Raw genomic sequence first — 19,339 nt, forward strand, 5'->3', positions numbered from 1 at the left:
AGCTTGCAATTTATGAAAATAAAAAAATGATTAAACTGACCTGACCTATATTATCCTAATCTTTATTCATTCACTAAACAAACACCCATTGAATGCACACTATTTTCAAGGGCTACCCTAATTTCCTGTGAATATTTAAAATTAACGACAGAAAATTTCTGTATTAGAATTGATGTAATTCTTATTTATCAAACATACAGAGGTTTCAGTATGATTTACTACAGCAGCAACTAGGTACACACTTAAATTATAAGCAAAATTAATTTTGATCTTAATTATCTTTCTCATCCTGGTATTGTTTCTATTTTTGTTATAGTTTTCATGTGTTCTTTTTTTAAAAAAAAAAAAAATACTTTTTTCTTAAGCTTTTCTTTTCCAGCTTTCTCCCATGCTTTTTCCCTATTTTTACTTAAAAAAAAAAATCCTTCCACAATCTTCTGTTATATCCACAATTCCCTTTTTTTCCCACTCTGTTCATTTCCTTGTTCTCATTTTTGGCTTCCTTCCCTGTGTTCCCTGCAGGATTCCTTTGCTTCAGAGGGTCAATGTCTTATTTATAATCCCTTGAATTACTCGTAGTTTGTGAACTATGAATTTATGATTCATATTTCTAACTCAATATAATTCATGGAAAAATATTCTACATATGCTGTTAAGATGTCAGAATATAGAAAGTAAACGACACAATTAATTAAATGACTTTTCTTTAATCCCGTTCCAGTTCTCACACTCTCCTAAGGCTCTTCCCATTACCTAAACTGCCCTTCCCTCTTTCATTTTTCTGTTCTTTACCCTTGTAAATTTCATACTTAGGCCTAGTTGCTAAGTTAGTTCCTACATAGAGATCTTTGTGTAATGTATCCAGCTAGAAACACTTACTGCTTCCTCTTTCCTATCATAGTCCTAAATTCATATCTTTATCAGAGTATTACTTTTCATATCGCATAAAATAATTTTGATAATTAATTTACTTTCTTCTCTAGGCTTCACACAATGTAAAATATGGCATTGTGCATTTAATGTCTTTTTCTCCAAACGGAAATCATTGTAACGTTGTAGGTGTTAACAATGTCAATAAAAAAATAAATATATAAATATTTAGATGCTCAATTTGGTTTGTCTTGTTTGTCATTCGATCATACAGGGAATATTCTTAACTGATGAATAAAATATTTATATACACCATCAGTAAAAACATTAGAATCTGGCTACACATTCACACACACACAAAGATGCGCATGTACACACACATCTCAGGAATATGTGTGTATATATGTATATATATTCTGGATTATAGTTTATAAAAGATCAAAGAGCTTATAACTAAATTGCTATCAATATTTCCATGGAATTTGAATTAACTTTTAATATGCTGTCTAAAACAGGAAGGAATATAGAATTCCTTTAAGGAGATGTATTCAGGTTGGTTTTTCCACTCACACATTTTTTCTCTTCTAGGATCCTGCCTTTCATTTAACTGTCAGGTCTTCTCAAGCTCCTCCAATCTATAACAGTTCCTCAGTCTTTCATTGTCTCTCGTAATCTTGACATTTTTGAAGAGTATTTATCAGTTACTTTGTAGAATGTTCCTCAGCTTGGGTTTCTCTTATGGTTTGTCATTAGACTTAGGTTCTGCAATACGGAGCAGAACACTACAGAGGTGGTGTGCCCTTCTCAGAGAATCATATCAGTGTATGTTTCAGTATTACTTTGAGGCTAACCTTGATGCATTGGAGTGCCTGCCACTACCGACAGTTAATTCTCCCCTAGAAAGTTAGTAAAAATCTGGGGGGACATACTTGGAGACTATGCAAATATCCTTTCTGCTTGAACTTTTACTCACTAATTTTTGCATTCATTGATGGATCTTGAATTGTTACTGATATATCTGAATAGTATTTTTTTGTTTCATTTCTCTCACATTATTAATTAGAATTCTTCTGAAAGGCATGGTTGACTCTTCTCCTCCATTCATTTACTTATTCAGTTATCTATTAATGTTAACATAGACCCATGGGAATTTTTTATTTGGTTAATGACTCAGTAATATCTTTTTGCTGTTCAAGTTGTGCCAGCTTTGTGCTTTGGGAGCTCCTTAAGGTTGGCTGTTGTGCCCTTTATATATACCTATTCTATTTAAAAAATCTTTTTAGCATGTCATTACTTTCTAGAGCCACAAGATGCTCCAGAATCATCTTGTATTTTCCCTGACCCAGCCCTGCAATCAACCAACTTTCCAATAAACCTTGATCCTTTTTATTAGAGAATAGTGTTTAGAAATCAAGCACTGAGGACTAGTTATGCTCACTGCTACTATGGTGTCACTGCTTTCCCTTTCAGTAGCTAGGACTAGAAAATATATGTCCTATACTAATTGTGTATACATCCATATTTATTTCCTTATCTGTCTCTATTCTTTATTTCTCATTTGTTTTACTATCATTTTTATAATTTTATTGATCACTTATTATCACTTAAACAACACAATAAAAGTAAGTTAAAAATAAAGCAGGTTGGGGATAAGAAATTCTAAGACAGACATATTGATAAGCAACAAAACAATCAGGATTTGAAAAACAATAGGCACACTTTTGTGTTCTCAAATGTGAAAGTACTAGAGAGCAAAAATAGGGGGAAAAGTCCCCAAACATTCTTCAGTTTTGAACTTGATAGAATAAATTTCAAATTGACACACTCTCACAGCTAGCAGAAGTGTAGCATCTTATCTAAATTCTAGAAAGGCATTTTCAACCTATCATATTCCATTAATATCAAGAGGTCTTCTCCACTAAGACACTAGATATGGTTTATGTCTAGATACTTATAAAGCAAACAAAGTCTCCCTGTCTTTGCATTTCCTCTATTGCATTCTGATTCTAACCACTCCTCAAAAAGCTTGAATCTTTCTGTGCATATTTTATAGAAGTTCAAAGAGTTTGCCTTTAAATAGCATTTTTACACTTCAGGTCTTCAAAAAACTGGTTTTAAGTTTTAAACTTTTAACTTTGACAGTCAAAGAGTGACTTTGAAGGAAACAATTGGAAAGTAGCTGCTGAATGTTATTCTCAGAACTGACATGAATTTAAGCCAGAGGAAACAGCTTTTTTCTCCAGCTATGGGTATGTTAGGTTTGTCACATGGTCTGAAATAACATTGTGTACAGTTGTGTAATCCTTAACTTTAATTGAGATATTTTCCCTCACATTTAAAACTGGTCACCCAAATTGTTAAAATACCAATACTTTCTATGAAAATTACAAATTTATTATCTTAGGTAATCTTAATATTTTGCAATTGTCATTTGATAATTATTAGCTACCAATATCTCAATGTGAAACAGCATGGTTTATCTCCTTTGGCCCTTTCAGCCTTGAATTTCACTTGTAACTACTACAGAATAGTAGACTGATCTATGTATACCATGTGATTTATTTCCTGGTCTCTTCAGTTGATGAAGAATGGTATACACTTAAAGTACCATGTTCATTCTTAGCTGGGGCAGTTGTATTCCTTTAAATTTAGAATTAACTGCAATTGTTTTCCTCCAAACAGAAAAAATCTACAAGAAAAAAAAAATAACCTATAAGAAAACAAAATTAAAATTCTAAGGTAACAATACCTATGAGAAAACAAAATTAAAATTCTAAAGTAACAATTTGATCGGTAAAATCTGTATTATCATTTTAAAAATATTTTTATTGTACCCTGCTCTTTATGATTTTTTGAACAGCTTTTACCATGGCCATATCCTATTCTTTATGTATCTTTGTGATTTGAATAGCCCTTAGCTGTGTAATAAAAGTCTTCAGATTTTTGGTATCAAGAGACAATTATAAAAATCTAAGTGGGAATTTTTTATAGAAAATATAAGCAAAAAAATACGTTTTTTTTTTCTTTTAAATGTGTCTTCCTTTTTTGACATTTTATAGTGTCTCAAAAATTGTCTTTGGCTTTGTGAAAATTGCATAGTATCCAAAGTAATAGATAAAAAGTAATAGAGAAGTAGAATTTAAGTTATTGAGTCTTGTCTACCTAAAGACAGCAGATTGATTTGAGATTTAATAATAGGGCTGCCTTGTAGCCTTTTAAAAGCCATTTAATAATAGAAATGAGAAAATAACTATTTTTCCCAGAAGATCTTTCTAAAATTCCTACAACTATAAAATAGTGCTAATGTCAAAAATGAAGACACGCTGACCTCATATGAAGGAACAATTTAAATATAATCCCTGATTTCAAAATGGCATGTAACATGCCTTTGACAGGAATTGCAAGCCTTTAGGGATTTTTAAGGGAAATCTGTGTCAAAATAGTCCAAGCAATTTGACATAGTTATTAAATATATCTAACATAATTATGCTTCGCTGATGAGGTGATACTCTCAAATTCTTGAGATACAGAAATCAGAGAGCTCTAGAAGCTCCTCTCTTCTGCTCCTTCCTTCCATGTAGAGATTATAAAATGAAAGGCCAAAGAGGTTAGCTAACTCCTCCATAGTTAACACAGAAAATTTTGGCTACTGTTGGACCTGATTTCAACTACAGCTTTATGATATAAACTCATTTTTTTAAACATATATTAGTTAAGCTTCTTTTCATACCAATTTGCAGAATCCCACTTGAGATATCTGAAAAACAACAAACAAAAACAATGAGAGTGGGCGGGCCCGTGCTTGACAGGCGTGCTTCACTCATGCAAACTAAGGGCAAGCCCATTCATTCCCTGTGGGCTCAAATCAGGAACTGAAAAGCCAAGAGAGACTATCTCTGCCTTTCCTCTCTTTTTGTGGTCTCCTTTATTACCGTATGTCTGATTTTTCTTCCCCATGGAAAAGATGAGCACTTTTTGGTTCCCTAGAACACAATTAGAGTTAAATTCACAAGGAGAGATTGTCTCTGAATCCCCGAAGAGAATCCACGAGTGAAACTCCATTGATTCAGCTTGGGTGAAGTGATCACCCCAGACCCTCTTTTTATTTTTTTGCACATGCTGTGTCAGGCACTGTGATCACTCAAGCAGCTATATCTAAAGGGACAAGGCTCACAAAGTAAAACCATAGCTATATAGCTAATATTTACAAAACACTCATGCTTAGAGTTAGCTATACATTAATAATGCAGAGTTATATAAAGAAGGCTTTTAGTATTATAGATTACAACAGATCCATAAACTATGTCTACTGTGAAACAAAATAGTTGCTTTAGTTTGAATTCATTAAATTTTATAGCAAAATGCAATACTTTTCTATTGTATATATATAGCATATAAAATAAAACAGAATATTACATGACAAGAATTTATATTCCATAATATTCACAATTGATGTGCTATGAAAATAAAATTTATTAAAGTGTATTAGTATAAAAACTTTTGTTTTTAATTTTGGGGTTTATGTTTCATTCTTGTCACTGCTGGCTAAGATCTATTGTGAGTATTCTACTTGTTGCATTTAGTTTAAGTAATGAATAAGGATGAAAAACTTAATGAGTTTCAGGGCACCCTAAGTTAACTGCAGGTTATTCCATTTGTCAGTATGAGACATGACATTAGTTCTGCTCAGTTACTTATTTCAAGAGCTACATATTAGGGCCGGGCACAGTGGCTCACGCTTGTAATCCCAGCACTTTGGGAGGCCGAGGCGGGCGGATCACGAGGTCAGGAAATCGAGACCACGGTGAAACCCCGTCTGTACTAAAAAAATACAAAAAATTAGCCGGGCGTGGTGGCGGGCGCCTGTTGTCCCAGCTACTCGGAAAGGCTGAGGCAGGAGAATGGCGTGAACCCGGGAGGCAGAGCTTGCAGTGAGCCGAGATCGCGCCACTGCACTCCAGCCTGGGCGACAGAGCGAGGCTCCGTCTCAAAAAAAAAAAAAAAAAAAAAAAAAAAAAAGAGCTACATATTAGCCTTGTATTTGGTAACTCTGCCAGCTATTGTTTGCAAAGCTTCCTCTCCAAATATAGCAGGCTTATTAATCAAATGTGATAGACACAACTTACTAAAGGTAAAGATGAAAAAAAAATTAGACCACATCCAAATAACTTGACAGTAAATTGCCAAGGCTTAGCCCATCTTACTTGCATTATTACCTTGCAATAATAATTCAGCTAAACATTCAAATCAGTAGCCACAAAACTTAAATAAATTTAACTGCAATCCAAAACCTGTTAAATACGTGTTATAAAAGAAAGTAGAAAAAGTTGATTCACTACCACCTGTGACAACTTTTAACGTTTTCATTTTGCAAATAATAAAATGACACACAGAGAGGTCAAATAACGTGGTTAAAGTCAAAGTAGTAAGTGGTAAGCACCCAAAATTTCAATGGAGTTTTCAGCCTGTATTATATAACATGTAGTTGGTGACCTAGTCTATATAGCAGCTACTTAATCTGAACTCCAGTTTCAAATAATAACTTTTAATATTACATATTTTTAAAATATAAGCTTGATAATTTAGCATGCTGTTATATATGCAATACAATTCAGTACTTTTCCCATTGATGTGGCTCTTAGGATATCTAGCCTTTTCCCATATTTTCTTCTTAGCTCTTCAAAGACCAGAACCAGTCTTTCTGCTAACTGCTTTGTAAAAAATCTTCTAGTTTCTGGGTTGTACCCTAATCTGTAACATTATTTTTTTTTTCTGTATTGCTTGATATTTGTCCTTACAAGTAAGAATTTCCTTTCTAAATCCTGTTGTGGGTTTACCTGTACCTTGCAAGAAAGATACCTCAGAATGTGACTTTATTTGGAAATAAGGTATTTACAGATATAATCCAGTTGAAATAAAGCCATTAGGATAGATCCTCATTCTATATCACTGTTGTCCTTAAAGGGGATATTTGGATACAGAAACAGACATACACAGAGGGCAGGAGAACACCATGAGCAAGACAGAGGATAGGTATGTTACATTAGCAGGCCAATGATTGCCAGCAAACCAGCAGATACCAGGAAGGGACGAGGAAGGATTACTCCAAAGGTTTAAGGGGAAGCATGGCCCTGATGACATTTTGATTTCAGACTTCCAGCCCCCAGCATTGTGAAAAAAATAAGTTTGGCTATTTTAGCAATCCAGTTTGTGGTGCTTTGTTATAGCAGCCCTAGAAAACTAATACATATCCCAAACCAAACAAGTTAGAAAATGCGTGCACGCATAAACACACACACACACACACACCCCTTTTGTTTGCTTTTCTAAATTTCTTTCTTTTAGTTGCCAGATTGTTTCTTTCAAATCAGAAAATCAGAAACTAAACATATTGTCCTCATCTTATTTTACTCTATTTTTCAGATGGTACCTTGAAAAACAGCATAGTACATGGTTCTTTCATTTTCAAGAAAGAAATATGAAGTAAAATGCCACTTTGATCATAGTTTCTCTTTGGTGGAAGTATTTTAAGGTTAATCAACAAACATTTGATTAAATGAATTAAATATGAATTCACATGTATATGGCCCCAAACAAATCTATCTGGTCTGATGACACTGTCATCTACCCATGGCTATAAAGCAAATTATCCTTTTCCCTCCTTGCCTTATTCCATCAGTCAGTAAGTATTTGCATGTGATGGTTTCTCCAAAATGCATCTTTAAGTCATCTTTAATCTAAACCTGGCTATTTCCTTAGTTCAAGACTTCGTTGATTTTTAATAGGCTCTTACTTGATCAATTTTCTCCAATTTCATCAGCTCTGATAAAACAGATCCATTTTGTTCCAGTGATGGAAAGTGCCACATGTATAATAAAGCCACTATTATTTTATCATTCTATGGGTTTTACATACCCTAACTCAATCAGGAATGAGAATGAAATTGCTTAGAAAGATTAAATAGCAGACTCAGCTCATGTAGAAAGTGGTAGTGCTACAATTCAAGCCCAGGGCTGTTACACTCTAAAATAATATAAACATTTTACTACATCATAAAAGGCTTTTCATTTTCCCTATTAGAATAACATTATGTTGATTGTCAGATAGTTCTTAAGTATTTTAGCTTCTTTAATATTTGTAACACTTTGTTTTTGGTTACTTTAAAAATCATTACCTACTGTTCTATTCAGGCTATTGACAGACACTCAGTAATCAAAGAAGAACTACTGTCTTACTCCATTTTGTGCTGCTATAACATAATATTATGGATTGAGTAACTTATATAAAAAATGTAAATTGTTCTGTAACAGTTCTGGAGGCTAGGAAGTCTAAGATTAAGGTGCTGGTATCTGATGAGGGCCTTCTGCTGTGCTTTTCCATGGTAGAAGGTGGAAAAGCAAGAGAGAACAAATTTTATGAATTTACAAGGCAAAAGAGCTAAAGAGGGTAAACTTGCTCCTCAAAGCTCTTTTTATCATGGTATTAATTCACTCATAACTGTAGAGTTCTCTTGATCCAAATACCTCCCCTTAGGTCTCACCTCCCAACATTGTTGCACTGGGGATTAAGTTTCTAACACATGAATTTTGGGGGACACATTCAGGCCACAGCAGTTTCTAAATGCCTTGGGCCCATCCATCTCTCTTTTTTTTTTTTTTTCAGTTCGCTTGACATAATTTGTGGCGAATAAGATCTAAATTAAAATTTTATATACTTGATCACCAAATATAATAACATAATACATCAGAATAAGTATAATCACACTTAAACTTGCAAATCAGCTGGTGGTATATATATATATGATTATATGATTGGTATGCAAACACTAGAAAACAATAAAGTTTAATTTTTCAGATTATAAAATTTCACACAATTCTAAAGCAGAACTGAGATCTCACTTTCACGTTTTAAAACATTATTGAGGTATGATTGACATATAAAAAGCTATATATATGTATACAACTTGATGACTTTGGACATAAATATATACTCTTTAAACCATTAGCACAACTTATGTCATAAGCTTATCCATTATCTCTAAAAGTTTCCTCTTACTCTCTTTAATATCACTATTATTAATGTGTATGTGTATAAGAACACTTAACAAAAGATCTACCCCCTCAGCAATTTTTTAAGTATACAATATAGTACTGTGAACTATAGACACTATACTGTACAGTAGCTTTCTAGGACTTATTCATTTTGCACAACTGTGACTGTGTACCTTTGACTAATACCTCCTTTTTTCAACCTCCCGAAGCCCCTGTAAACCACCATTATACTCTCTGCTTCTACGAGTTTGACTATTTTAGATTCCTCATATAAGTAGTACCATGTAGTATTTATCCCTCTGTATCCTGGCTTATTTCACTTAGCATAATATCCTCCAGGTTCATCCATGTTGTCTCAAATGGCAGGATTTTCTTGTTTACAAGGCTGAATAATGTTCCAATCTTTGTACATATCACAATTTATCTTTTCACCCATTGATAGACATTTCTCTGTCTTGGCTACTATGAACAATGCTGCAATGAATGTGGGAGTGCAAACATCTCTTTGAGATCCTGATTTCAATTATTTTGGATAAACACCCAGATGTGTGAACGTTGGACCCTATGGTAGCTTTATTTTTAGTTTTTTTTAGGAACCTCCATATTTGTTTTTACCATAGTGGCTACACCAGTTTGCATTTTCACTAACGGTGTACAATTGCTCTTGTGTTTGAACCTTTCTAAACCTGTAACTACTATGTTGTGACAAGGGCTACAAAACAGAGTGTCAGAATGAGAATTTAGATGTCTCTGTAAGTATGTTTGTATGCATTTTCATGTACCTACCCTAAAGAATTTGATAACTTCGGGCCCCCTAAAAGATGGATACTAGTAGGATGACCCCAGCATTAGTCGTTTAAACAGGGAGACTTTTAAGAAGGAAAAGAAGTGAGGGTATCATTAACAGTGGGCATAGGCATATGCAGGACAGGTACATAATCTAGGACTTTTGCCAGCAAACCAGGGCATATAGTCATCCTAAATTTGCATAATTGCTATAGCAATAAGTTAATGAAAAAGGGAGATGAAAAGACATTGGAAAACACATTTTTGATAAATGGCAAGAGATTATGTAGAATGGTAATAAATATGACACCATATTATTGGTCATTCTGGACCATTTTCAGGTACCTTCAGAAAAACTTACGTATTTCTCTTTGACAAATATTTCTTACAACTGAGTACATTTAAATACTCTACCACCTTCTACCTTACTATACTCACTTTTTCCCATAGAAAAGGGAGTTTCTATTGATAGTTATCAGTAAGTCAAAAAAACCTGGCATATTAGTCCACTTTGGGGCTTTGGTTTCTCAAGACAGGAAAAATATGAACAAATTTTGTTTTTTATTTATTTTTTTCTAATTCAAATGAGCTTAAATGTTAACTATTAGCCACCGTTAATACTACTTAAGGGTGCTATTACTCAGTTTGCATTTTCATCTCTACCTCAATCCAGGTGCCACATTCATAAAGTATTTCTCAAAAATACAGCAACAAAAATATCATAGTCTCTTTAACAGAATTTAGGGTCACTATGAGGTTCAATTGTTTCATTTTCAACTTTATATAATTGCTAAACTTTTGAATTCTGCCAATAGTCAAGCTGTTTAAAGAAGTACACACTGTAACATAATTTGCTATTTTTAAAAGAATAATTTATGATTATACCTTTCAAGTGAGGGCTGTGTACCTGCATTCTTTGCAGATGTAGATTTATTGGAACAAATTCTAATGTTTTCTCTCCTTTGCTGCTGCTTGATTTGAAAGAGGACCCTGATGGAAACCAGAAATTAAACATTATTAGTAAATAATGATAAATTAATATGTGTGTTAAAAGATAAACCTGACAGAAAAATGTTAAAAGAACTTCAGAAAGAAAAGCATGTCCTATATTTATGAGTTGCTTTTCTTTTAGAAATTCAATATTTTAAAAAATTGCCTCAATTATTCATATAATAATTCTGTAAGGTAAAATAGGGTAGTTTTTTCCTTGTTTTAAGATGTTAAAGTTAGAAATAAAAGAGTTTAAAAAAATCTCCAGTTCTCCTATCTACATAAAATTTGTTTATTTTTTTTTTTCATTCCACATGCAGGAAATGCAATTCACTTGAGTAAATAGAGTCATTGCTTCCACACCTGTTTCCTTGCTAAGTTCTGTCAGAATGTCTTGGTACATATTCACCATTTGATCACAGTGAGTAAGGACATTTTTCCGCAGATTGTCCCAATGTGGAGAAAGCTCACCAAGTTCTTTTATCTCCTGGTTTCTGTTAAGAGTGGAAGAGAGGAGAAACTTTATTTTTATCTTAAATCCATAAACACATAACCCTTAGTCAGAGTTGTCAAGATAATAAGAAATTATTTCATCATAATTCCCAGGAAAGTTCTATGAGCTTATTAGCTTAAATATTTAAAAAAAAATTATTTTAGCACACAAAAAATATGAATAGCTTAGACCACACAAATAAAAACATTATGTCAAAGGGCAAAAAATTAGAAATGTTAAATTCCCTGATAAAATTTTCACAAAGATGGCAGCCTTCCTGTTCTTATATACATAGGGAAGACATTTAGTTAAAAAGCAAATCATAAAACCTCTATGTAAAGATGGCTAAATTTTTAAGTTTCAACTGTACAAAATCAAAGATGTGGAAAGGGCTATCTGACCATGTTGGAAGCAAACATGAGATACTTAGGTAATTCAGTTTATATATAATATAGTTACAAATATTTTTTTAAAAAAACAAAAGCCCATCTGGGCACGGTGGCCCACGCCTGTAATCCCAGCACTTTGGGAAGCCAAGGTGGGCGGATCACCTGAGGTCAGGAGTTCAAGACCAGCCTGGCCAACATGGTGAAACCCTATCTCTACTAAAAATACAAAACTTAGCCAGGTGTGGTAGTGCATGCCTGTAGTCCCAACTACTCAGGAGGCTGAGACAGGAGAATTGCTTGAACTCAAGAGGTGGAGGTTGCAGTGAGCCGAGATTGTGCCACTGCACTCCAGCCTGGGTGACAGAGCAAGACAGTCTCAAAAAAAAAAAAAAAAAAAAAAAAAGCCCAGATAATAAATAAATGGTATTGTCAGGTATGGTTTCATTGGCTTCAGTTTCTGCCAAAAGGACAATGTATGAAACTACTATATGTGTATGTGTTGCTCCCTCATTATCATAAAGAAGAGCTAACCATGTCATTTAGGCTTCAATTATTAACTTTTATCTAAATCTCTACCCTTTAGCCAAGTTAATTTAAATCATCAGAATGCCTTTTTAAAATTACAGTGATAAATGGTCCAATATGCGGCTTGGTTAGATCTCTTATTCATTTCTGTAACCTTTTACCAACAACATTTTCATGAGGCTAATTTAACCAGTAATAATGAAGCTTCTTTGCTATTTTGGCCATGAAACATGCTAAATACCAAGCTAATAAATTCACAAGCTGTAGAATCTTTAACATTCTGTTAAACGCAAGAATAATGGATGGTGTGCAAAAATGTGACTTGCTTTCAAATGGTTGTAGCTGTCTTTGTTTTGTTCCAATGGGATTGCAATTTAGAATTGCTGCAATTTTCATCTGAGGTCTTTATAATTTTTGTGAACATTCATCTCACTCTCAACTTTTCTAAAGATTAGTATTCATGATGAAACACTCACGGGAGAAAAAGTAATTAATCAATAGACAATAGAGTAAAAAAAAAATCATGACCAAAGGAGAGACAAAGAGCAGGTTGAAGAATGGGGAGTTGAATTCTCTGTTCGCACTCAAATGGCAGGATGTACAAGTTCAGAAAAAAGCAACAACCACTAAAGCAAACAAGTAATTCCAAAAGTCTGATATATCCAAGTCTAGAAGAATCTGAGCAATTAGGTTGAATCCGAGATATACAGCAAGTATAATATATCAACTTAATATGTAAAGTTTCAGCTTTGCTTTCAATATACAGTTATAATGAAAATATTAGCTAACAATTTTTATTTAATACTAATAGATGCACCATACAGTTACAATTTGTATATCTCTAAATTATTATCCGAAAGAATAAGTAAAGGGGGGATGACGAGGAAGGTAGAAGAGTGATAGTGAAGCCCCTGACTACATTCTGGGATACTGGGGGTGGTGTACATTTCCTTGCCTAAGATAAGTTTGGCAAAATATAATCAGAAAAGTTTAGTATTCTGTGAGGAGTATCTTGATACAAGCTGTGAGGACTCCATAACTTTTGTTTAAAATTTATTGCACTCTTCCATTATGCCACAATTTATATAGAGAAGTATACTGATGAACCTGTTTGTTCTAAGAGATGACAGTAAAAAAGAAAGGACAAACAACTAGCATACTGTCTCTCTGCATTGAGAAAAGTTCCAATATAGGGGAACTATATGATAAAAGTGTAATAAACCAGAGTAATGAAAACATTGCAAAACAAAATGGGGCAGAGTAAGAGATTCACTGCATTTTTTAAAAAGGAAATTAATAAGCACATTAATTTCATTAAAGTAAAGAAGAGAAGTACATTCATACATTAAAATAGATGAGGATACAAGATAACTTGGTTCATGAAAATTGGTAAACTTTCCAATCAGGAAGGCTAGGGCTATTTATTCATAATGAGAGTTTAATTTGTCACTCAATGTTCAAAAAACTTCCTAGATTAAGACATTTGCTTGGCATCTCAGTCCAGATTCTCTAGGAGCACAGCCTGAGATCAAGCAATGCTAGGTCAAACACAAGGAAGTAAAAAAAGAAGTGACACAGGGAAGAGAAGGAAGCAGCCGCAAGGTGGTACATGACTGAGCTGGGCAGAACTTCACAAGAAAACGTGGCTGGTTATTTGGTCATGTGAAACAAATCTAAAGAAGTCATTTGGAACCTTTGCACCTTGGAACAGTTAGTCAGAGAGAAGGACATTTATATGTCAGTTGCTTGTCATACTCTACGTTTCATCGATAAAGATTCATCCTAGATGTCATTAAGTCCTCTGCCTTTATGATTTTATAATCTGCCCCTTTGTGTAGCCACTGGGGAAACAATACTCTAATGGAGATATAACTTTCCTGGGTGTGTCCCTATATGACAGTTGCCAAAACTACTGTGTATCCTTCCACGGTGGTTGCTACTGCGGACACGCTAACACCTGGTCTTCACCTTGAGAGAGGCTGATATAGTTAATGGTGTCAAGAGATAAGGTGACAGTGGTGGCAATACCTGAGGCTCTCCATTGAGCAAGTGGTCAAAAATGTGAAGACATGTTAGGATTATAAGGATTTATTCCTTAGGATTAGGATTTAGCCAATGTAGAAAAGCACACAAACTGGGCCCAGGACAGACAACTTGCAAGACAGATGTACTTGCACCATCTACTGATAACCCGATAGCATACAGAACAAGATCCCTCACATCTTTCCCAAGAGGAGAGTTTAAGTACAGTCCTTTAGAGTGATGGCAAGCTGCGATTCCCCAGAGACTTAAAAGAACGGTAATAAATCCAGCCACAATATCCAATCTTCCAACTAGTCCCTAAGGCCTTAATTGATATTCATCACCTATCTCCTTTACCACTAATCCCAGATTTTCCCCCATACTCTACCAGCATTTCAGCTGGTCTGAGTTGCTGCTGGGTGTTGCAGACCTAAATCCTGATGAATTAAGCCCTTAGTTTTCTTTCTCCTATGGAGTCTTGGTTGCTGCAATTTCTCCTTCCCATCAGGGCATGGAGTACTTCTAAGTTTCAGACATATTTTTCCTTGCTCAGATTTTGTGGCAGTAGCCCTGTCTCCTCATGGTGGTGCGTATGGATATCTCACACCATCTTTTTTGGTCTATTGTCATGAGGAACACATAGCAACCAGATCACAGATAGAATCAATCACAGCTTCTACTTAAGTGGGATTCTAATTGTGTCCCCTGACAGAACAGCACTGCTCCCCTGACTCCACCACAAGAACCAGGATTCTAACTGGCAAAGTATAAGGTTGTAGGGAAAGGTAGTACAAATACCACAAGTGGATCACTGCTACTGATTATAGGAAGGGCCTACCCTTAGTCCCAGAACTGTGATTCCTGGGTATGATAAATACAGCATTCTGCATCAGCGACTGGTTTGGCATATTTCCCAATCCTAGAAGGCAGTACCCCAAGTCTAAGGTTTTTCCTCATGCTGGTGTCTTGGCTGAACTTTTCACGGTTAATATTATTCCACGGTACCATCAGGCCTATGGCTGTTGTGTGCTGAAACACATTATGACTATAAGCTCACTGTTGTGCCTTCTTTGATAAAGCAGCAAATGTCCCTTAGTAGAAGCAATATTATATGGGGCACCATATCATTGGATTAGGCATTCTTAGGCTATCAGATGTGGATGCCAGTGGATGCCAGTGAAGGCACTGTGAGAGGAAAGGCAAACACATATCTAGACAATAATTCACCCACTTAGGACAAATTGCTGCCTGCTCCAAAGTGGAGAGGATGCAACTTAATTTGCCTGCCACCCAACAGGTGTTGGGTTTCTATCGTACCCCAGAGGAATGGCACCATCTCAGTGGCTCATTGTCAATCTGTTTCTGGCATTTAATAGTTAGAAGTGACAATAGCTATATTAGCTTTGGAAAGGGAGGCCATGTCCTGGGTCCATGCATATTCCCTGCCTCTGTCACTAAGATCTAAGTCCAACCACAACAGATCATTCTCTTCATGGGTCTATTGCACAAACCCTGGAGTAACTGAGACAGGAGGCTGGCTAATATCCAGTGGACATGTGACAATGTCCACCTGGTAGTAGAAAGCTTCCTCTGCAGTATTTACTGTCTGATAGGCATGATTTTGATTGTGCTCACTCCTACAACCCCATTCACATGTCTCTTGCTCATATTCCTTGTATTTTATTTTCTAGTCTTATTTCTTTCAGACCCATCAGATTATTAGCTCTGCCAAAGCTCAATATACATCTGCACCTCAGGTTACCTCCTTCTCTACATGAAGGAAATACCAAGTAAACGGTTTGCTGATCTTCCCACTGGGTAAATTTCCTTTATTATTGACCTTGAAGTCCACCCAACATGTCAGGCTGACCCATTTTTATACCATGCAAGTTATTTCCTCCTCCATGAGTGAGTCACAGGGAACTCCCGAGGGTGTGAGTTGAGAAAGAACCATCAGTGCAGTAGGACAGATGACAGGAAACTCTGGGACACCTCTTCATGATATATGATCATACATTGTGGATCTGCTTGAGCCCAAATGTATGGAGCCAACAGATCCAATGTTCCAAATGTATCACTCCTATGTAACAATACATTATTTCTAGGCCATACAGTAGGATAAATCAATACCAAGTTCACAATGGGCAGCTCTAGTCACAGAGTCCCTTTGTGTCCCATCATCAAGGGTTCAGTCTCTACTAAAGCCCAGTATTACAATGGGAGCTATTTTTCAAATGAGAAGTAGCTACCTGAGGCAGGAAGCACTAGTACATTCCAGAACTCTAAAGGTCTGTACTGACACTTTCCTATTTGCTTTTCCTAAAGATTCCACATAGCAGAGTTGTTTCTCACCACAGACACTTTCAGCCCCGTTGGCTCTCCTTGGCAACCCCAGGATTTGTAATACAGTCTGGATCTTCTGGGATGTCCTTCTTGAATGGGCCCCACTTGTCACATTCTGCTGTTTAACTCAATGTTTTAACATATATTTATAAAGGGGTGGATTAGCGGCTGGTTAAGCACTAGACAAAAGGTCTTAATGATAGGTGAATCATAAATATAGTTCAAAGTACATCGATTCTTTTTTATTTTTTATTTTTTGAGATGGAGTCTCGCTCTGCCGCCCAGGCTGAAGTACAGTGGTGTGATCTCAGCTCATGGCAACCTCCGCCTCCCTGGTTCCAGTGATTCTCCTGCCTCAGCCTCCCAAGTAGCTGGCACTACAGGCGCTTGCCATCATGCCTGGCTAATCTTCATATTTTTAGTAGAGATGGGGTTTCACCATGTTAGCCAGGCTGGTCTCGAACTCCTGACCTCAGGTGATCCACCCGTCTCAGCCTCCCAAAGTGCTGGGATTACAGGCATGAGCCACCGCGCCCAGCCCAGCACATTAATTGTTTATTTGCATAGATGAAAAAAGACCTTTATTGTGTATGTACACATATGTGTTATATTACTTATTTTCCTCATTATTTGTCATCGTACCACAATATGTTAGAGGTGTGGCAACCACATATGCCAGTTTATACCTGTTATTCCACAGTAATGATTAATACCTACTTTTATTTTCAAAATATTTATACTAGATTGTCTAAGTTATAGGATATCAGAGTTCGTATAAGAATCATAAACTCCCAGGGTGCTATGGTTGGAAGGAAGGTCAGAGAATAACCTGAAACCTCTTGTTTCACAGATGGAGAAACTAAGGTAAAAACTGCTTGTTTATCTCAGACTCACTAGAATACCATAAAGCTTTTAGACTGTAATCCCCAAGCCCACTGTTCCCTTACCTCATATTATTCTCCACTGTACAACAAAGAAACACAAGACAAACAGCAACAAAAATAAAAACAAACAGAGTGTACTTAATGAATGTAGGTTGTGAGTGGGATTTGGAACCTGGGCTGTTGATTTACAGAACTACATTTGTAAACTTTCATGTGCTTTAAAAACTAAACCTGAACAAAAGATAAATTATTATTTGGGATTTTTAACTCTTGGATATTTTAGTTTGAATGGCATGCCTACAAGTTACTACACGATAACTGAAATTTTCTAAAACATATTCAAGAGCATAATGGTGTCCAGCATTATAAGACCCAAAGATAACAGCACCCTGTGATCCAATCTCTGCATGTTGCTTCATTGATATAAGAAGCAATCTGAACTTTGGGAGGCCGAGGCGGGCAGATCACGAGGTCAGGAGATCAAGACCATCCTGGCTAACATGGTGAAACCTCATCTCTACTAAAAATACAAAAAATTAGTCAGGCGTGGTGGCGGGCACCTGTAGTCCCAGCTACTCGGGAGGCTGAGGCAGGAGAACGGTGTGAACCCATGAGGTAGAGCTTGCAATAAGCTGAGATCGCACCACTGCACTCCAGCCTGGGCAACAGAGCGAGACTCCATCTCAAAAAAAAAAAAAAAAAGAAGAAGAAATCTGACATTAATGTTATAATTAAACAGTTGCATACCATTACAAAGCCTTTGGCATGAGTAGCAAATGAGATTAGCTACATAAATGCATTTTTTAATTCATAGAAAGGTTTTAGAATACTCCTATCTGTAAACATTCTCATTTTACTCACAGTCACAACAGCTTCTACTTTCAAAAGTTCTCTTTCAATCACTACTTTGCAACAACAACAAAATAATTCTTCCTGGAAAATCCACCCCCTTGTTAACACATACAATCTCATGAATTCATTGCTTTACTCTCACTAGAGTTCTATCTCCAAAACAAATCTTCTAACCTGTCTCTAGCTTCTCCCAGTTCTTCACGAGTCCAACAAGTTGACACAAGATGTTAGGGAGAAAAGACTGAATAATAAAATATTAATAAGCTTAGGCCTCTTACACAAACACTTTTTGGGACTTACTTCCATCTGCTCCATTTCCCTTTGCTGACTAAGAAAACAAAAGGCAAATCATACAAAATAAATCTCCAAAGGAGACATATAATTGCTAAGGCCTATTCAGGAAACATCTAGTGCTCTATAGATCCTGGCATTCCAACAGCAAAGTATGACATTCTTGATGCTTGATGAAATATTCATACAGATCTCCGGAAATAACCTTATGAAGTACTTTTTGTCTATATGGCTTGTTTTGTCTTACTGTGTTTAAATATTTCAAAAACACATGCTTTTTATTTTCAGTAAAATTGCAAGTTCCTGGAAGTCATTATATACTCCGAACCTTCCATAATGTAGAACACCCTACTAATTATATGACATGTTTAAAACAGAAGCTATTTAAAAACATGAAGAGAAAATGAGATTAAAAACCAAAACAAAACAACTCTGTGAAGAGTAAAGAGAAATAATTAAGTACAGAGTGAATCACAGAAGAACTGAGAGAAAAGTAACCAAATGTGCTTTAATTTTGTTACATATAATGCATAAAATATTGGCAGGAATATTAAACAGATAAGTGTTTTTTTAAACTTTATTCCTTATACCCCTGGGGCTGCTGTGGGTATAGGGACCCAGAAAGTGTTGGACAAATTAGGGCGAGTAAATGAATAGGCCTCAGGTTCTTTCCTTTACTGTACCCACCCAGTAGCTCCAATTATATCTCTTTAATTTACAGTGGAATTCCGTGTACAATTCTGTTTGGAAAATAAACGTTACTGGGGCAAAAAAAAAAAAAAAAAAAGAAAGAAAAGAAAAGAAGAAGAAGGCTTCAGATCACCAAAATAGAAAAGTGTAGCT

At 35.5% G+C, this 19,339-nt stretch overlaps 1 protein-coding gene across 5 annotated transcripts in view; it reads right to left on the reverse strand.

The window, feature by feature from the left end:
- The window catches only part of INPP4B (inositol polyphosphate-4-phosphatase type II B), an 837,221-nt gene that overhangs the window by 176,656 nt on the left and 641,226 nt on the right, over positions 1-19,339 (reverse strand). For all 5 annotated transcript variants that reach the window (XM_003257752.4, XM_030816186.1, XM_030816183.1 and 2 more), the window contains exons 13-14: positions 11,061-11,191; positions 10,593-10,697 (exon numbers count right to left, since the gene is read on the reverse strand). In XM_003257752.4, coding sequence (XP_003257800.1) covers positions 10,593-10,697; positions 11,061-11,191 — 236 coding nt within the window. The remainder of the gene's footprint in view (positions 1-10,592; positions 10,698-11,060; positions 11,192-19,339) is intronic.

The sequence above is a fragment of the Nomascus leucogenys genome, chromosome 7b (genome assembly GCF_006542625.1).
Source record: "Nomascus leucogenys isolate Asia chromosome 7b, Asia_NLE_v1, whole genome shotgun sequence".
Lineage (NCBI taxonomy): Eukaryota > Metazoa > Chordata > Mammalia > Primates > Hylobatidae > Nomascus > Nomascus leucogenys.